Source organism: Trachemys scripta, chromosome 3, assembly GCF_013100865.1.
Source record: "Trachemys scripta elegans isolate TJP31775 chromosome 3, CAS_Tse_1.0, whole genome shotgun sequence".
In the NCBI taxonomy this organism is placed as follows: Eukaryota; Metazoa; Chordata; order Testudines; family Emydidae; genus Trachemys; species Trachemys scripta.
Genome location: NC_048300.1, coordinates 52308022 through 52327146, shown reverse-complemented (window position 1 = coordinate 52327146; position 19125 = coordinate 52308022). Strand labels below are relative to the sequence as shown.

At 43.8% G+C, this 19125-nt stretch overlaps 1 protein-coding gene across 1 annotated transcript in view; it reads right to left on the bottom strand.

Moving 5' to 3' along the window:
• Window positions 1-1640: 1640 nt before the first annotated feature.
• XDH (xanthine dehydrogenase) overlaps window positions 1641-19125 on the bottom strand; it is a 74630-nt gene continuing 57145 nt past the window's right edge. The window contains exons 28-37 of the mRNA XM_034764730.1: window positions 15930-16011; window positions 15146-15241; window positions 13168-13296; window positions 12078-12152; window positions 11210-11262; window positions 9705-9819; window positions 8923-8988; window positions 5835-6023; window positions 4631-4798; window positions 1641-2151 (exon numbers count right to left, since the gene is read on the bottom strand). Coding sequence (XP_034620621.1) covers window positions 2101-2151; window positions 4631-4798; window positions 5835-6023; window positions 8923-8988; window positions 9705-9819; window positions 11210-11262; window positions 12078-12152; window positions 13168-13296; window positions 15146-15241; window positions 15930-16011 — 1024 coding nt within the window. The 3' untranslated portion in view covers window positions 1641-2100. The remainder of the gene's footprint in view (window positions 2152-4630; window positions 4799-5834; window positions 6024-8922; window positions 8989-9704; window positions 9820-11209; window positions 11263-12077; window positions 12153-13167; window positions 13297-15145; window positions 15242-15929; window positions 16012-19125) is intronic.

The following is a 19125-nucleotide window of genomic DNA, read 5'->3' as shown; positions in this document are numbered from 1 at the left end:
AAGAAAGATATTTTAAGTGAATTCAAAATTTTAAGTGTGACATAAGTCAGAAATGGTTACAAGAAAAATAAAGATAAAATGCAACTCGTACCTAACTTAACAAACTATACTAAATTCAAAACAAAGTTTTCTCACCACATGCCTTCACCAGTCTTACTTGCCAAACCGCTAAGGTCAGGACCCCTCTTCCCAGAGTTCAACAAGTGCTTCCTTTGTTGCTTCGGGTACAGTGAATGTGATGGGCAAGGAGAGAGATCAAAGTGTTTTGGAGTGTTTGTCCCTTGTTTTTATAGTTTCAGTTCCCCTCTGGAAAAACATTTCCAGCTGGGTACCAGGAGACAAAAAGTCTATGTGGAAGGATGTTCTTGCTGCTTTTTCCTCACCTGTTTAAGCTTCCTTTGTTTCCCCTTCTTGCTTACTGTTTATTGATTAAATGCAAATTCAGTAGAGTACCCATTTCTTTGTTTAAGACAGGCCTGTTTGCCAATCTCAGTTTGGAACGTGTTAATAACACTATACAGCGGAATCTTATAGCTTCGCACACAATATTGCCATACTTATTTTAGCAGGATGATACTGATCAGCAAATTATGAGTTTTCTAATAATACTTACAAGGCATATTTTGTACAAAAATTATTACAATAGGGAGTAGTGTGTGAACACAGGGCAATATTCTGTCACCCAGCCATAACGTTTTGAGCTGAATTTTAGATATAAATATTTTAAAATGTCTAGCCTAGAAACTTGGTAAACTGCGTGCAAGCAAACAATATGCATTTTGATATACATAAATGTAAATGTATATATCTAGGAACAAAGAATGTAGGATATAGTTACAGAATGGACAATTCTATTCTGGGAAGCAGTGACCCTGAAAAAGATTTGGGGGTCATGGTGGATAATCAGCTAAACACGGGCTCCAAACATGGCGTTGTGGCCAAAAAAGCTAATGCCATCCTGGGATTCATAAACAGGGAAATCTTGTGTAGGAGTAGAGAGGTTATTTTACCTCTGTATTTGGCACTGGTGTGACTGCTACTAGAATACGATGTCCAGTTCTGGCGCCCACAATTCAGAAAGATTGCTGATAAATTGGAAATGGTTCAGAGAAGAGCCACAGGAATGATTGGAAAACATGCCTTATAGTGATAAGCTCAATGAACTCAATTTATTTACTTTAACAAAGAGAAGTTAAGGGTGACTTGATTACAGTCTGTAAGTACCTACATCGGGAACAAATATTTAGTAATGGGCTCTGCGATCTAGCAGAGAAAGGTAAAACACAATCCAATGGCTGGAAATTAAAGCTAGGCAAATTCAGACTGGAAATAAGGCATACATTCTTGACAGAAAGGATAATTAACCATTGGAACGAACAATTTACCAAAGGTCATGGTGGATTTTCCATCACTGACCATTTTTAAATCAAGATTGGATGTTTTTCTAAAAGCTCTGCTCTAGAAATCATTTTGGGAAAGTTCTATGGCCTGTGTTATACAGGAAGTCAGATTAGATGATCACAATGGTCTTTTCTGGCTTTGGAATCTACGAATCAATCAGTGCAGCCATTTAAATGTCATAAAACAGAGGCCAAATTCCAACCAGATATAAGTGGGCAACACTCCATTTAAGTCAACAAAGTAATATCTGCTTACACCAGTTCTGGTTAGCGACTTCAACTTGCAGAAAGGAAAAAAGGCCATTTTGACTGGATTTAGCACATCCAAGTCCTCCCCAGTTTAACACATCTCAGAGTTTTATAATCATACTTAACAAAAATAAATGCTTTTACAAACAAGCTTGTTGTAATCATTTCTCTGATTCTTGCAGCAAACTTAAATGAACCTTGCAAGATTTTCAATTACACAGACAGCAAAGCTATCAATTTACTCTTCATTTACATTTTCATCCCAGCAATAACCTGCGATGAATACCTTTTCCTCATGGAATTGATGATTCAACAATTGGATTATAGAGCTTCATGAATCAATGGATGAGACACATGAATACAGATTTGTTTTCTGCTACAGAGTTTTTCTTTTTGGTCCCATGGCGTAAAACCAGCTTCATGAACAGACTTTGTTCCTTAAACTTCCCTTTTATACCCTCACAGACCATGGCTTAAAGGTCCCTGATTTGGCAGGTGGACACTGTAAAAAATGAACACAAAAAGTTAAATTAACTGATGGCAGCAACAAATTGGAGGCATACACTGAATTCTTAATGCAGGCAGACTGACCAGATTGTTACCATTTGTGGTAGGTGGGCTTCGTACTGTTAAATATCTAAGCTTAGAATCCCCATCAGACAGAATACAGGATCTGTACCACATGTAACTAGCAATGAAAGAACTGCAACAGTTCTGGTTCAGAGGCCAGATGACAAATATGCTGGGCATAATCCTAGTATCCTTACACAGAGCTAGATGCTGCTCATCTCATTCACAAGACAAGTAGTAAGGCATGAGCAAGGCAAGAAGGCTTTGGCCCATAGTCTTTGCCCTTAACTACAATGGGGTTTATATCTGAGTAATGACCGATGCCCCAGTCTTGCAAATGTCTGCACATGGACAGATGCCTGCACAGAGCCCCATTACAGTCAACGGGGCTCCACTGGGATGCAGGAGTCCACCTGCACACACTCCTACTGACTGTAATGGAGCATTTCAAGAAAGCAGGGTCAATGCAAGCTGAGACAGATGCAGGATCGGGGCCTGTAGGAAGACTTCAGGATAGGCCCACAGATGATCGGAAGACTGGAGAGGTCATAATATTCAGTGATGGTCATCAAAACAGAAAGCACAAAGACAGGCCTTAGTGGTACTCCTCCAGTCCAGTATGGAGACCAACAATGTTAACGATAGACTTGCTAGATGCATTCAAGTTTGGGAGGCCCTCAGAAATAAGGGTGAGGAGCACCATGGAGATGCCAATGAATCATTTAATCTGTGCCTTTGCATTATAGTAAACTGGAGTCCCTGGGAGTTGCCCTATTCGCATTGGTTAGTAGAGCCTGGGAGCAAGCTAAAGTTGAGACAGTGTTGCAATTTGTTCTAGCCAGAGCCCTGTTTTATTAATTAGATTGGAGAGACAGCTGTGCAGAGAGCTGGCTTCTAAGTTTGTTAGAATGCTGTTCTAAGCTCTGTTACTCTGAGAAAACTCTCTCTGTTTAATAACAGCAATGTATTCTTTTGAGAAGGAAATCCAAGTGGCTGCTTTAGGATTCTTCAGTACACAGTAAGAATTTCCTCTCAACTATATAATGTAGATAAATAGAAGGAAGAGTTTATGGGAGCCTTTCCCCCACTCTCCAGGTTCATCACATGCAATATGGTCTAATAACAAGAGCTCTTCTTCAGGTCTGGGAAAGTTAATCCCAGTGTCACAGCAAAATGAAAGATGGAAAAGATAGTTCAGCATAAGTAGTTAGCACACACTGTAAAAAGGGACCATTCAAAGTAGAGTGGCCTGTTAACACCTCTGCAATCATAGGACAAAAAGGGGTTAATGGGTTACTGATCGTTGTAATAAGCCATAAATCCAGTGTCTCTGTTCAGTCCATGATTAGAGCAGTTACTCACTAAGTCGGTCCAATAAAAGATATTACCTGACCCACGTTGGCTCTCTAATATCCTGGGACGCACACAGCCACAACTACACTGCATACAAGATTCTTCAATACCCACTGTATCTTGTGCTCAATACTGAGCTGTTACTTAATAGGAAATCCAAACCCTGGTATGAAAGATTGTATATATACACACATTATACACACACACACACACTCTTTAAAATTGTACCGACGTTGTTATCATTACTTTTAGTTTTTAATTCAAAGATTTCTAAAAATCTAATTTATTTGTCATTGTTTATGCTATATATTTTTCACACTTCACTCAGTATGGACGGTGTGCAGTGTAGTTGTAGCTGGGTTGGTCCCAGGAGATTGGAGAGCAAGGTAAATGAGGGAATATCTTTTATTAGACCAACTTCTGCTGGTGAGAGAAACAAGCTTTCGAGCCACATAGGGCTGAGGAAGAGCTGTGTGTGTCTCAAAAGCTTGTCTCTCTCACCAACAGAAACTGGCCCAATAAAAGGTATTACCTCACCCACCTTGGCTCTCAGGATAGCCTTGTCAGTTTCACTTCCCGCTTAAAGCCAGGGTCAATACTGAGCTCTACTTGCACTAACACTGATGTAGGGGTTGGGTTTACAGCACAGCAGAAAAATGTATAAATTAAGGAGGTAAAACCTGCATTCATTGACAAGGTTTCCATCCATCCTAACTTTTGCAATGTCTGTTCCCTGCCATGAAATTTTATTTTGTGGGTGAGGGGTATCCTGAATTAGGTGGATAATGTCCATTTAACATACTGAAGGCACAATACCACATTGTATGGAGGCCCTTCTTGTAATGGAAGCTCTCCATAAGTGGCTGATGTTTGGATTTGCATCTCTCTTTTAATAGCATCAAACTGTTGGACACAATAGAAAGCCGCTCTCTCTATTAAATGTCCGAATCTGATCACATGGTCTGCCCCACAATGACTCATCTACAACCTGGGATGGGATAGTGTTGTTGAATCGGATCATGGAACATTATGAAGCCAAGGGAGCCTAAATACTGTACCAATTTGGTGAACATGTCGACGCAGGCATTGCGGATCCTCTCCGGGGTGGCAGGGCTGTCTAGTCTGAATGGCTCTGTCAGGCCAGATTCTGCCCTTGCAGCGAAGATGGCATCTTTAATGGCATAAAACACAGAGGCAGACAGGAACAGGGGAGGCTCACCCACAGCCTGGACAGACAGAACACATGAGAGAATCAGACTGACCCCAAACAGACTCATCATAGTCTGGATTGTGGGTCTATTGGAGGGAGAGGAGGAGCTAGCAGAGGTCATTAGCTGTTCAGCTTACTCTTGACTTCCTTCTTTTGTAGGGTCTCGACCTCCTTTCCCACTAACAACATGAGTACATGATCATGATTAACAATAATAGACAAAAAATAGCCTTACTGATTTGCAAGCACGTTTCCATGGGGCCAGGGAGAAGGCGATGAGTGGGGAGACAGACAAGGTATAAACAAATATTTAGATAATGATGTTCTGGGGTCTCTTTGTGTGCCCCTTGAACTGACAGTAAACTGGACACTCTTTGATCCTGTGCTAGATACTGTTCAGTCCTAACAATATGACCAGCTAAAGAGAACAGAGACGATCTGCAATGGCAACAGCTGAAGAACATTTACAATACATTATTAACCCCTTATGGCGAGAGACCTGGCAACCCCAAAGGAAAAACAGCACTCTGCAACCAATGGGGAAAAAAGATAATGGAATTATAACCAAATCTGTGGGAGTAACACTTTTGTAAATCTGTAGCTTGGCAGTGGTTTCTATGCTGCGTACCACAATTGCTCAGAGCTTTCAGAACAACAGGACGAATAGAACTCAGAACACCTGCGCCGAAAGCACAGGCTACTTGAGCTAAAGACGAATCTTTATTAGTGTTAGCAGTATAGGGTCTAGGACACAGGTGAGCAGTTCAGATTCTCTCTGGTACAGGGCAGCGGTGATAATGTATTAGCCGTTTCATCATTAAATCTTTTAATAGGGGTATTATCATTCATATTAACAATTACTGGTAGAAGGAATGCAAACAAACCGATTATAAAATGAACAGCTAATCAAAATGCTCTGATCTCTTCAAAGCCAGATACATCATTAACCTCCTCATTACTATAAATGTGGTCTCTTTGCACAACACTGTTATCAAGTACAGCTTCCACGGAAATAAGGATTAGTAGAGGGCATGTGGATACCAGGAGGATACCTTAGATGAATAAATCGCTTTGCTGTTGGGACAATCCCGGAGAAGAGAGACACAGAAGTCAGTTGGGATGTCTCCAAACGCTGGGATCTTGTACGCTCCAGGCCCTCGGGTATGCAAGTCTCCTTCAGGGGAATAGCGTAACTCCTCCATGGTAAAAAGCCCAAGGCCTTGGATAAATGCTCCCTCTACCTACAAAAGAAAGAAAGACTAAGTCACGTTCTTCTTTGGGCTCCTTCACACAAAAAGGCAATGATCAGTCCAAATGGGACTGTCCTGGCCAAATCCACACATGGATAATTACATTCTGTGTCCTAACATTCCACTTGCATTTTTAATTGGATATGGTATTCTCCTTCTGTCCCTGCCCTATACTTGCTGGGTACTGTGGCTGTGCCCACCCAAGAAGTGGCTGCATTTCAGTGGTGGGTGGAGCAATTCCTCTATATCACAAATTGATACGTGTAAAGTGATTTGGAATCTTTTGGGATAAAAAATACTATATGCAGTAAATGTAAGATACCATGTTTCTTATGCAGTAAATAAAAATCAACACCCATAAACAGCAAGCTAGTGGTTTCTTCATAGAAGTTGTTATTGCAGGCCTACATCCAAATTTAACCCTTTCGTGAATCCAATGGTAATTCAAAGATTTAGTGCAAAGACATCCTAGAAGCTGAAGGTGACACAAGATTTCTTTGAGAACAAATGATTTTACTTATTTTATGTTTTTCAAAATAAAACCTCCCATTTGCTACACACTGCATATTCCTGCATCATCAGCACAAGCAGAGATACTTGTACATATTTGCCCATGTCTCTAGGTATCTCTGTGGCGGTTTGCACACAGTAGCAATCAGGTAGGGGTGAAATTCCCTCAGCCATTGCTTAGACACTATAATGATGGGAGCTATAGAATAAACTAAAGTAGATTGGGTCAATAGAGGGCAAATTTTTCACAAGCATCTAAGTCTCATTGAAAGTCAATGGGACTTAGGCTTCTAAATCCCTTAGGTGCTTGTGGAAAAATTTACCCAGACAGACTAGAGAGAGGAGATAGCAAATACTCTAGAAGAACAGGCTCTGAATGCAAATGAGTAATCATAAATTCACAACAACTCATTCCAAAGAAAAGGTTAGAAGAAGGGAGAAAAAAAGAGCTGCTCGTTGAAACACTAGAACTGTCTTTTAGGGGCAAGTCCCACTCTGTGCCAACCCTGAACACCAGTACATGGAGATTTGATGCAGGGGTGTAATAATCCCTGCATGTCTTGTACTCCCTTCTTCCCACAGGCTCCATATATTTATGGATCTATCAACCATGTCCCCTGGCCGTCTATCACCTGTCCCCTAGTCTGCTCTACCCTCAAATCTTCCTTGTGTGGCAATACAGAAGGAGGCTCCTTGGAGCAGGCTTCAGTTATCCTGCCCCCTTCTTATGCATTCAAGGCCCAGCATGACTGTGGAGACAGTAAGTAGGATTTTCCCCATTGGGATTTTTGTTCCACAGACAGACGTCACTCTAAGTAGAAATTTCATTCTAACCAGGATAACAACCTGTACCTGGTGATGCACGGGGATCACTTGAGACTTTCATCCAACTTCATTATAAATGGAGTTTCACTCTATCCCAGTCCACTCTCCGTGGGAGAATACCATTGCATTCAGTAGGGCAGTGTGTGCAAACTTCCAGTCATTCAGCCTCCAGAATAAGGAAAAATCCCCAACTCATTACTAAAGCTAAGATTTTGTCACAGATATTTTTAGTAAAAGTCACGGACAGGTCATGGGCAATAAAGAAAAATTCATGGAAGCCCGTGACCTGTCCCTGACTTTTACTAAAAATATTCATCACAAAATGAGGAGCCGCTAGGCAGCTGCGGGGGCCTGGCTGAGAGCTCTGGGAGCCCTCACCACCCATGGGGGCTTGGTGCTCCAGGGTTCCCCCCTCGCCCCCGGTTCTGAGCTGAGAGGTACCCCCACCACCAGAGGCTGGGAGCTGCGGGGTCCCCCTCACCCACAGCTGCTTGGAACTTCCAGTGCCCATGGCGGCAAGGAGCTACAGGGGCCCCTGCCTCCCGCGACAGCCAGGAGCTGCATGGTGCCCCCTGCTACCTGTGGAGGCCAGGAGCTCCAGGGTCCCCCACCACCTGGGAGCTCTAGGGGTCCCCTGCCGGCACTGGCAGCTGGGAGCTGCAGGATACCCACGCCACCTCAGAGCTTGGGGCCCCCGCTGCCTTGGGTGGTGGGGATACCCTGCAGCTCCTGGCCACCCCGGGCAGTGATAGGACTCTGCAGCTCCCAGCCACCTGTGGGCTGATGTCATGGATGTCTTCAGAAGTCACAGATTCCATGACTTCCATGACCTCCGTGATAAAATCGTAGCCTTACTCATTACTGCTAGTTACTGAAAAGTGTTACTGTCGCTTGTTACTGTACAGAAGACGGAGGAAAACACAGTCCCTGCTCAGGGAGCTCACAAGCTAAACTATTAATCTAGGTTTTAATACAGCTCCCAGCACCACTTGGGTATCTGAGCACCTTGGGCACTGATCCTGCAATCCTTACTGATGTAAGTACTCTTTACTCACACAAAACGCTCCCATTGACTTTGACTGGATACACACTGGGGTAAAAACTGCAAGATTGGGGCTTAAATTAGCCATCCTACATTGCAGACACAAAACATGCCAGATAAGGATCCAATCTTAAAGCAGTGCAAATCTTCTCTTCCCCCCAAATCCAGAATGTTCGCTTTCTCTGAGTTCATTCCTGACTTGGGCTGAGGTGTAGAAAAAAACATCAGTGTGGTGATAACTGAGGCCACATAGGAGTCTTAAAAAACAATACCAAACAAGAGGATATTCTCCCTTCCCCCCACAACCCTGGGTCTATTCCTTCTCCAATTTTGGCAGTCGGTTATCTCTCATCAGCCAGTCCAATATGCTTCTCTGTTTAAACCTACAGTGCTATGTTTGCAAAGATATGGCCCGTAGAGAGAAGAACAGGAGAGGTTGTCTAGAAATGGCTCATAGCAGCATAATTTCCTGACCAAACAAAATGAGGTTGAATCGGTGACAGTAACACTTACCTGTCCGATATCTATGGCTGGGTTCAGGCTGGTGCCAACATCCATTACTACGTCTGTGCGAACGTTCTGAAAGTTACCGGAAGTAAAGAATAAATAAGCAGAGAGAATAAATAACTGATCATTGGGCCACTGTGACTTTATATTTTTTAGTTAATATATCCAATACTATCCACATTTTGGCCAGCGTTTCTGTTTTCACACATATATGTGTATGGTATATAAGGACTTCTCACTCCCCATGGGTCATATGTTAAACAAAGCTGATTGTTGTCTTTAAACTTAATATTGAGCCTGAAACCAATTTCAGCCCTGGGGTAACTCAAATGAAGGCAATCAGTTTTTCTCAGAGATCTGTTTGACCCATTATCCAGGTTGCCAATGATCAGTGCTTTGTATCTGAACACAATAAATTAAATCAATGTCATGTTCAGGCAAGCATTTTTTAATAAAAATTTCCCAGCCCTATTTTTAATGAGTAACTCAATTCTCTAATCTTTTACTGCTGCTTTGGGCTTACAAAGTGCTGGCACCTTTGATTTAACAACCTCAAATGGCTCTGCGAGGCTCGTAATACACTTGTGAGGTAGATAAATATTAATATATTATACCAGCTTTACATATGGTTACATTGAGGAACAGAAAAGTTAAGAAATTTGCTCTGGGTCACAGTGAGTCAATGGCATAGCTGGAAATAGACTAACTCCCAGTCTTTGATCTAACCACTAGACAATGCTTTCTTCACCTTAACTACAGAGGGTTTTTTAATCATCTACCCCACTCACCTTGTGGTCACCTGTCAGGCAGTCTATCTCAACCTCGGAGCAAGCAACCCCATAAGAGAAATAATTGAAAGGACTTCCTTCATTTTTCTCATAGTCATAGCAAAGGTCAGGAATTCTTAACAGAAAGAAAACAAAACATTTCTGATTGCATGAACAGCCAAAATAAATAAGTTATCACTGACCCATTTTGGTCTTCATAAGATTTTATTTTCTTATACTTCACCCATTTTTTCCCTCTGTGTAGACTAGATACGCAGAAAGTAAAAAAAATAAAGAAATCCGAGGCTCTCCTGCACTTCATAAATGTAGTAAGACTCCGTGAAGGATTTTTATCAATCAGTTGTTTCTCTGGAACATACACATTTATAATGCCCACATACAATCCCAATCCTAAGAGTCCAATATTAAATACTTTATGCAAGGCATACATTTGTGCATGTCCCAGAACTAGTTAAATTCTGTGCTGACGTGAAATGGAGCCAGAGAATAAGACTGAGTTGTGGAACGATTCATTTTTTGGAAGTAGTTCACAGCAAATCCTGTGTTATGCAGCTGTGACTGTTTATGTAAATACTGGTGTTTTGTTAAACACCAAGGAAGCCACTTGGCTCGGAGACAAATGCATTTCAAAGATGCAATGGAAACTGGCTCATATCATACATTTCAGTCCCATAGGATCTATTCTCAATATCAAGTTTAATGTTTTGTGATGAGTCCTATGCCTTTTATAATGATGGGGGTGAGTTTGCCTCTGACAGTAAGGCTGATTGATGGGAGAAATGTTTCATTTTACAGCTACACAAGAACCAGCATAAAAAAGAAAAAGCATGTTTTTAAAATGTGAAAATGAAATTGAAAACAATGGGATCAGCTCATGCACTGGAGGCCAGAATGTGGCTTTATTTAATTGACTGCTTCGTCTAGTACCATTCTGAAAGCAACAATGATCCCTTTAGAGGTTTTCCTAAGGGGCAAATCGTGAACCCTTCTCCACTGGGCATGGAAAACCTAAAAGGCAGTGAAAATCCGCCTTGTTCTAATCTTTAGGGAAGGCAGAAAGCTGTGAGCCAATTGCCTTGCAGACCCCTGGGTCAGATTCACTTACATCTCTTTAAATCTGAACTAATTCCACTGAAGTCAACAGAGTTACTTCAGGTTTATAATCGTGAACATGAGAACTGAATGTGGCCCCACACTTGTCTCAGAACTGTGCTCCACTAATGACTCATCTTCCCTAGCTCAGGAGCATGCTTGAGAGTAGAGGTGTGGCTGATGGATGGGCTGCTACAAGCATCCCTCAGCTGACTCTTGCCACATAGGCCAGGACATGCAACTGCTGAGAGGGCTACTGCAGCCTTCACCAGCCATAATAGCTGCAGAACAGCTTCATGGCCTGAGAGGAGAGTAATTATCCACGCAATGATCATCATGGAACGCTCCTGCACATAGACTATGTGGCTAGGGAAAAGTATTACTGCACTACCCCAGCTTTAATACTCACTCACCTATAAAATCCTGTGGCTGACAGGCTAACACTGTTAACGTAGGCTGCTCCCACCTGATAAAGTAAGCAGGTTTTTAAAATGTTAGTATTATTAAACTAATTCTTGTACAATAACCTTCTGCGAATGCATTCTGAGGAAGCCCGGGGCCCACCTACTCAATAGGGGATGACAGTCACAGTAGAGCAGAGTGAATAATTGATTTTTGGGAGCCAAACATCCTGCAATTTCTTGATTTTTTCATCTTCCTTGAAAGGTCTGCACCATGGTAAAAATATCCCCAAGCACAGGAGACTTGGAACTTGGAATCTGGCTGGGCGATTAACACATGGAGGTATTTCAACTTGAGTAGTCCTTGACAATACAATACAAGGTGTGCCCACTCTTTAGATGTTGGAGTAAGGAAACTATTGTCCCCACTGAAGATGGTTGAAAAGTGTGCTGGAAGTTTCTTACAGAGAAGTCTTCTTTTTTTCCCACAGAACCACTTTGCTGTGAGCAGAGATTTCATTCTCATCAGGACTGCAATATGACCATTTAGATACAATGGGACCATTTGGGATTTTTCTCTTAACTTCATTAGAGATCAGACTTCAGTACACCCCGATTAGTTATAAGCAGGTTCCTGTGTGGGAAATCTTCCTTGTAAAACCACAAGTGGAAGCTAGATGTCACCCCTTTGGAGTTCACCCCTCTCAAGTATCCTCTTCCTCCCAAGCTAAGTTGCTGCTATACTGTCTATCCTAGAGCCTCCTGGAACCTTTCCTACAGGATGAGCAGGGATGGCAGATTTGTCTACATGCTTGATTTACCAACAAAATAATTCTCCAAACAGCCCACATCTAATCGGTACCAGGTATAAACAACTTACCCAGTCCTTCCAGGATCCTTTGGGGTTTGAACATTTGAATGGCTCTAGCCTTTCCAAAATAGTCTGACATGCTTTCTAAAAAACAAAACAAAATAAAGAGCAACACTTTTTAAAGTAGCCCTTGAAAATATGAGCTTATTACGCAATTGTTCACAATTACCCTCTGCCTAAATCAATGTTGTTCTTAGGACACTGACGTATCATTAAATGGACAAGGTTCAGTAACTGGGAGAGCTGATCAGAAAGGCGTAGTTTAACGGGAAATAAAAAGATTCTAAAGCTGATTGGTTATGCTTATGGTAAAGGGAGATCCCAGTGATGGCACATAGCCGGGTCAGTTCTAAGGGTGGGAAAGCAGGCTGGCCGTCCGGGACACCAGCTTGCAGGGGTCACTGTACTGTAGTGGCCTGCCATTTTGGCTCAGCTCTGATTGGCTGGCTGTGGTGATTTTGTTATGTTTTTTGGCTCAGCCATTGTGGGCAGGGGTGCCAAAAATGTTTTCCATCCTGGCAGGCAAAATGGTTAAGGCCAGTCCTGGTACAGGGTCTTGTGAGTCATGACACACACTATTGGATGGATTCTAGTTTATAAAGAAAACTTTGCCTATTTTAACCCCATCCGGCCACTTGAAAATATCTAGCAAGGCGAGCTTGTAGCAACATGGAAATAATTCACCATGCCTTCGTGCAATTCCCTGTCCCATGCAGCATGCTTGTAGATTTGATGCCAATTCCAACTGTAGTCCCCAACCCATCTGCATGTTAACAGTGTGCCATGCTTGCGATTAACACCACAGACATTACTAGGAAGCTATTCATTTAAATGGCTGCCTTTCTTCCATTTACTAATTGGCAATAGACTGAACATGAGAGTTTCATAAAAACCTTGAAATAAATATGGTCATTCATTATCTGCTGCAGCCTAATAATTGTGGCCATCACAAGGAATTATGAGGTATCACGTGCTTAATATTTCCTTTTCAAGGACATTGGGCTCCCATATCTTTTTAAAGAAACATGTAGACAGCATGTTTTTCTATTCTGGAGCCCTCGCCTATCAGATAAAGGTTTGAGTTACTCAGTTGCCTTACGAGGACAGCCATCCCATTGATGTCTGCGCTGACAGAAGCGGCTGTTGGAGAGGTATTTGGGACCGTGTTAGTGCTGGTCTCGCTGATGTGAATGCTGGTGGTGGGGATTCCCAGAGTTTTGCTGGCAATCTGCAGAGCAACAAAAAATAACTGTCTAGTGTACATATTTGTGAGGCATGCCATTCTCTATCCACAATATCCATGCTGCAACCTTCTCTTCTCTCCCATCCCAAATTTCACCTCTTTTGGTTGTTTAGTTGCTGGAGTTAGCTCTAGGCTTGTCATGGTCAAGCCTGAGAATTTCTGTGTTTGTCAAATGTCCTTACAACCATTTCATTATTCAGGCATTTTTTTTCTCCAGCCCAAGATTCAACAACTGTAGAAGATAGAGAGGAAAAAGCCGCAGTACATCACCCAATCCATCTTCTTGCCAATGCAAGAAGTTTTGTCACATCTAGCTTTAAATGCCTCCAAACAATGGGGGGGCATATGCTACCTGTACATATAAAATATGGAGCAATATATGCAGCAAATGCCCTTTAATTGCTATAACATTTAATGCGGTTACTGTTTCTGTAACCTTCCAGAATTTAAGTCCATCCTAGGTATGGGCACCCCTGAGCTCTTACTGCAATTTTCCATTAGCACTGCAAATTTCAAACTCAAAAACATTACAATCTACTTGGCACTCTAACTGTTTAAATGAGCCATTGTGCAAAAGCTTCTGGTTATCAGAAGATGATGCTTGCTGCAATACTGTCCTGCATGAATAGGTCACAATGACTTCCAGATCACTGGCTTTATATATGTCATGTAGCATCACAGACCAGGTTATGGGAAATCATGGTGCGAAGGAGGGATGGAAGAGCCCAGACGTTTGGGGTAAAAGGTTTCTGAACATCTCTCTCTTTGACGTGAAATAAAATCTTAACATGTTCTACGAGTCTTAGGGTGAAATCTTGGCTCCACTGAAGTCTGTGAGAGTTTTGCCATTGACTTCGATGGAGAGAGGATTTTACCAACAGAATTCTAGAATCCATTAAGTTATAAAATGTTCTGAATTATGGGTTTCAGATTCCCCCATTTCTACCAAAGTCTTTTAAAAATAATTAAGCTAGATTCTAACCTTGCTTATCCCAATGTAAATCTAGAGCAGGGATCGGCAACCTTTGGCACGCGGCCCGTCAGGGAAAGCCACTGGTGGGCCGAGATGGTTTGTTTACCTGCAGTGTCCGCAGGTTCAGCCGAGCACAGCTCCCACTGGTCGTGGGTTGCCGTTCCAGGCCAATGGGGGCTGCGGGAAGCGGTGGCCAGCAAATCCCTTGACCCGCTCTACTTCCCGCAGCCCCCACTGGCCAGGAACGGCAACCCATGGCCAGTGGGAGCTGCGATCGGCCGAACCTGCGGACACTGCAGGTAAACAAACCATCTCGGCCCAGCAGTGGCTTTCCCTGACAGGCCGCGTGCCAAAGGTTGCCAATCCCTGATCTAGAGTAACTCCATCAACATCAGTGGAATTCCTCCAAATTCACATTGCCGTGAAATCAACATCTATCTTCATTAGAAGTTTAACAACATATGTCAAAATACAAAAGACAAAGAGAAATATTAGTTTAAATATAATGTGAAAATTACAGTTTTATAGGATCAGAAAGAAAAGATGTAGCTTCTTCTGGCAATAAAGAGTACAGCCTTATTCATAGTGCATAGTCTGCACAGCTACATTAAACTGAACACATTAGTGTAAACCAATGTGTATAGATAATGCAGATTATAATCTTCATTTCCCATTACAACACCATTTTAGAAATCTAGCATTGGTGCTGATGCAATGAGGGTGATTATTAGAGTTTAGGTCCCTAAACCTACAAGCCATTACAGAAGCTCCGTTACTGCCTGTTGAAAGAATATTAGGGAAGTGAGATTGGAATTTGTTTTTAAAGAGGTCTCATGCTAATGTGTCTAAACTCATCATTACCTGGATCATCTTGGTGTGAAGTCCTTGACCCATCTCAGTCCCACCATGTGTAAGCAGCACTGAACCATCTGTATACACATGTACCAGAGCCCCAGCCTGCAACAGGGATTATTAAAAACATAAAGGGTCAACATAAATGAGCTAGTAAATTACCTGGCAGATTTCAGTTCCAGGGCACACAAATAAAAGCAGACTTTGGGACTCGCCTAAAGAGGCAAGTCTGGTGTAGAAGCTATCAGAGACAAACTCAGGAGATCATGCTCCTCTTCGATATAACTCTCTGAGGCCAACGGTGTTCAGACTCACAATGAATTTGGCCCACGGTCATCAGTATAACTAGCTTCAAATTACAGAATCAAAACATCAGCCAGTTTTCAGCTATGGGAGTTGGATGAACCAATCTGAACCTGCTGTTAGTTACTTGTGAAACAGAGGAGCACCCTCTCATCTAAACCTGACAGCGTCCCCCAAAACCCAGCTAGCCCAAGATGTGTATGGACAATAACGATTACTGAATTTCAACAAAGCCAGCATACTTCACACTGCTATTATTTTTGAGGAGATTGTGGGGGGCATGAAACTGGCTGTGTCATGGGGTCTTCTGGACATATGTAAACCGGTAATTGTGGCATATAATGTCTGCATTGGTTTTGAAAGAGTCACGTCATTTCTCCAGTGGGGATTTTCAGAGAAAGACTCAACCATTTTGATATAGAAGGAGAACCTGGACTGGTGAGCATAATATCTAGTTAATCTCCTGCAAAGATTAATGAGACTTGCACACCTGATTCAAAAAGGAAAGAGTGAAGCTGATCCCAAACTTCGTAGGAATAATGGCTATCCCCCTCTTCTTCCAGCGATTTTGTCTGGAAGAACAAAACACCATTAGTACTCCTTCAGCTCTCTTCTGTCAGGCTTTCATCCTAAATAGGACACTGTGCTTTCCTCTAATTCAGTAATGACAAGTACAAACTACTACAGTTAGGAAGGAAAAAAATCAAACACGCAACTACAAAATGGGAAATAACTGGTGAGGCAATAGTACTGCTGAAAAGTCTCTGGGGGTTATAGTGGGTCACAAATTTAATACGAGTCACCAACGTTATGCAATTGGGAAAAAGGCTGATATTCTGGGCTATATTAACAGGATTGTCATATGATGCCAGGCATCCGGTTTTGGACTAGAACACCTGGTAAAAAGGGATCCTGGCGGCTCCAGTCAGCACCACTGACCGGCCCATTAAAAGTCCAGTCAGCAATGCAGCAGGGCTAAAGCAGGCTCCCTGCCTGCTCTGGTTCTGCGCAGCTGCTGGAAGTGGCCTGCATGTCCCTGCGGCCCCTAGGCGGAGGGGCAATCAGGGAAGCTCTGCACGCTGCCCCCACGCCCAGTCCTGGCACCAAAGCTCCCACTGGCTGGGAACCGCGGCCAATGGGAGCTGCAGGGGTGGCAATTGTGGGCGCGGGCAGCGTGCAGAGCCCCCTGGTCCCTCAGCCTAGGAGCCGCAGGGACACGCCAGCCGCTTCTGGGAGCCGCATGGAGCCAGAGCAGGCGGGGAACCTGCCTTAGCCCTGCTGTGCTGCCAACTGGGAGCTGCCTGAGGTAAGCGCCGCCTGGCTGGAGCCCTGAACCCCCTCCCACACCCGAACCCGCTGCCCCAGCCCTGCATCCTCTCCTGCACCCTAACTCCCTCCCAGAGCCCGCACCCTTGCCCCAGCCCTGAGCCCCCTCCTGGAGCCTGCACCCTGCACCCCCTCCCACACCCCAACCCCTTTCCCCAGCCCTGAGCACCCTCCTGCACCCCAAACCCCTCATCCATGGCCCCACCACAGGGCCCGCACCCCCAGACAGAGCCCTTACCCGCTCCTTCACCCTGAACCCCTCATTTCTGGCCCCACCCCAGAGACCACACCCCAGCCGGAGCCCTCACCCCCTCTCACACCCCAAACCCCAGCCCAGTGAAAGTGAGTGAGGGTGGGGGAGAGCACATGACAGCGGGAGGGGGAATGGAGTGAATGGAGGCATGGCCTCTGAGAAGGGGAAGGGCAGGGGCGGGGCCTCTGAGAAGGGGCGTGGCAGAGCCTCGAGAAGGGATGGGATGGGGTGTTCGGTTTTGTGCGATTCGAAAGTTGGCAACCCTAGTCGTATGTAAGTCACAGGAGCTTATTGTCCCATTCTAGGCAGCACTGGTGATGCCTCATCCTGGAGTATTATGTCCAGTTTGGAGCACCACACTTTAAGAAAGATGTGGGCAAATTAGAGAGAGTTCTAAGGACAGCTACAAAAATAATGAGAGATTTCAAAAACATGACCTGTGAGGAAAGGCTGAAAGAATTGGGCATGTTTAGCTTAAAGATGAGAAGGCTGAGGAGGGACCTCATAACAGTCTTCAAATATGTAAAAGGCTGTTTATAAAGAGAACAGTGACCAGTTGTTCTCCATGTTCACCAAGGGTAGGACAAAAAACAATCTGCTTAATTTGCAGTGAGGGAGATTTAGTTTAGATCAACAGTTCTCAAACTATGGGGCAGGCCTCCCAAGGGAGGCACAGGAATGTGTCAAGGGAGGCATGAGCTGTGTGCTTTTTTTTAAAAAGAGCTCTGGCTGTCAGCCCCGGGTGTCTGGGGCTCATGCAGAAGGGCCGTGCACACCTGGGAGGTAGGGATAAAGAGGACAGCTGGAGCTCCACCACCGGACTGGAGCTCTCTTTCCCACCCCCCCAATCCCTCACCAGGAGGAAGTCCAGGCTCGGGATCAGGCTCTCTTCCACCTCACCAGGAGGCATGAGGGCTCCAGCTGTCAGCCCCAGGGTGGCAGCAGCAGTGCAGAAGTAAGGGTGGCAATGGGGCGCTAAGTCTGCTGTGAAAGTGAAATTGACAAATCCATATTGCCACCCTTACTTCTATACTGCTACTGGCATGCCGCAGCCTTCAGAGCTGAGCACCCAGCCAGCAGCCGCTGCTCACCACTCTGCCTTTAGAGCTGGGTTGCTGTATATGTCCTTGGCGGGGGCAGGGCACATAAATGACTACAGACACAAAGAAGGGGGGCCCGATCAACTAAGATTGAGAACCGTTGGTTTAGATATTAGGAAAAGCTTTCTAACTCTAAGGCTAGTTAAGTACTGGAATAGGTTACCTAGGGAGGTTGTGAAATCCCTGTCATGGGAGGTTTTTAAGAACAGGTTAGACAAACATCTGTCAGAGATACCCTACATATACTTAATCCAGCCTCAGTGCAGGGGGATCGGCTAGATGACCTCTCAATTGGTCTATAACTTTAGCTTGCTTATACATTTACCATGGAAAGTAGGTCAAGTTATTTTCAAGAAGGAATGTTACAAACAGATGCAAAAGAACCAGACAGAGACTAAATTAGTCCAAACAAAAAGCCACAATGATATAATCCCAGGGCTGTTGAAATGATGCTTATTAAAAAACAAATGATGTGGAGCCACAAGTTAATGAACCGATATTGGTGTGTCAGATATTAGACCTAATGGGTGGACAAAATAATAAGGGGATGGGCTATTCCACCCATTACACCCTTTGTGGATCCTTAAAGGAAAAGACTTTGGGGGGGAAAGAAAATACAGAAAGAGCAGATGGAGAGGAAGATCTGATGGAAGCTACTGAGATGAGTTTCACCATCCTAGCTGTCACCCCCACTATCTCCTTCGCCATCCTAATCCTGAGGGATGTCCTGACCAGATCAGGCCAGAGAGAGAGAGCCAAATAACATTGCTACCTCTACCGGCACCATCTGAATCCCAGCCACCAACTGGGATGAAATAGGATCGTACTTTAACAGCAGCATCAACTATAACCGCTTCAGTCCATCTCATCTACCTTCTCTTTTCCCTAAAAGGACAATTACCATCTTTGATACCATCTAAGAGATTGTCAGACAATCCTTCTAAACACTCTCTCCAGCTAAAAGGAAAGGGAACAAGGGATGTTGTTAAAATGAATGCCTTATTTAA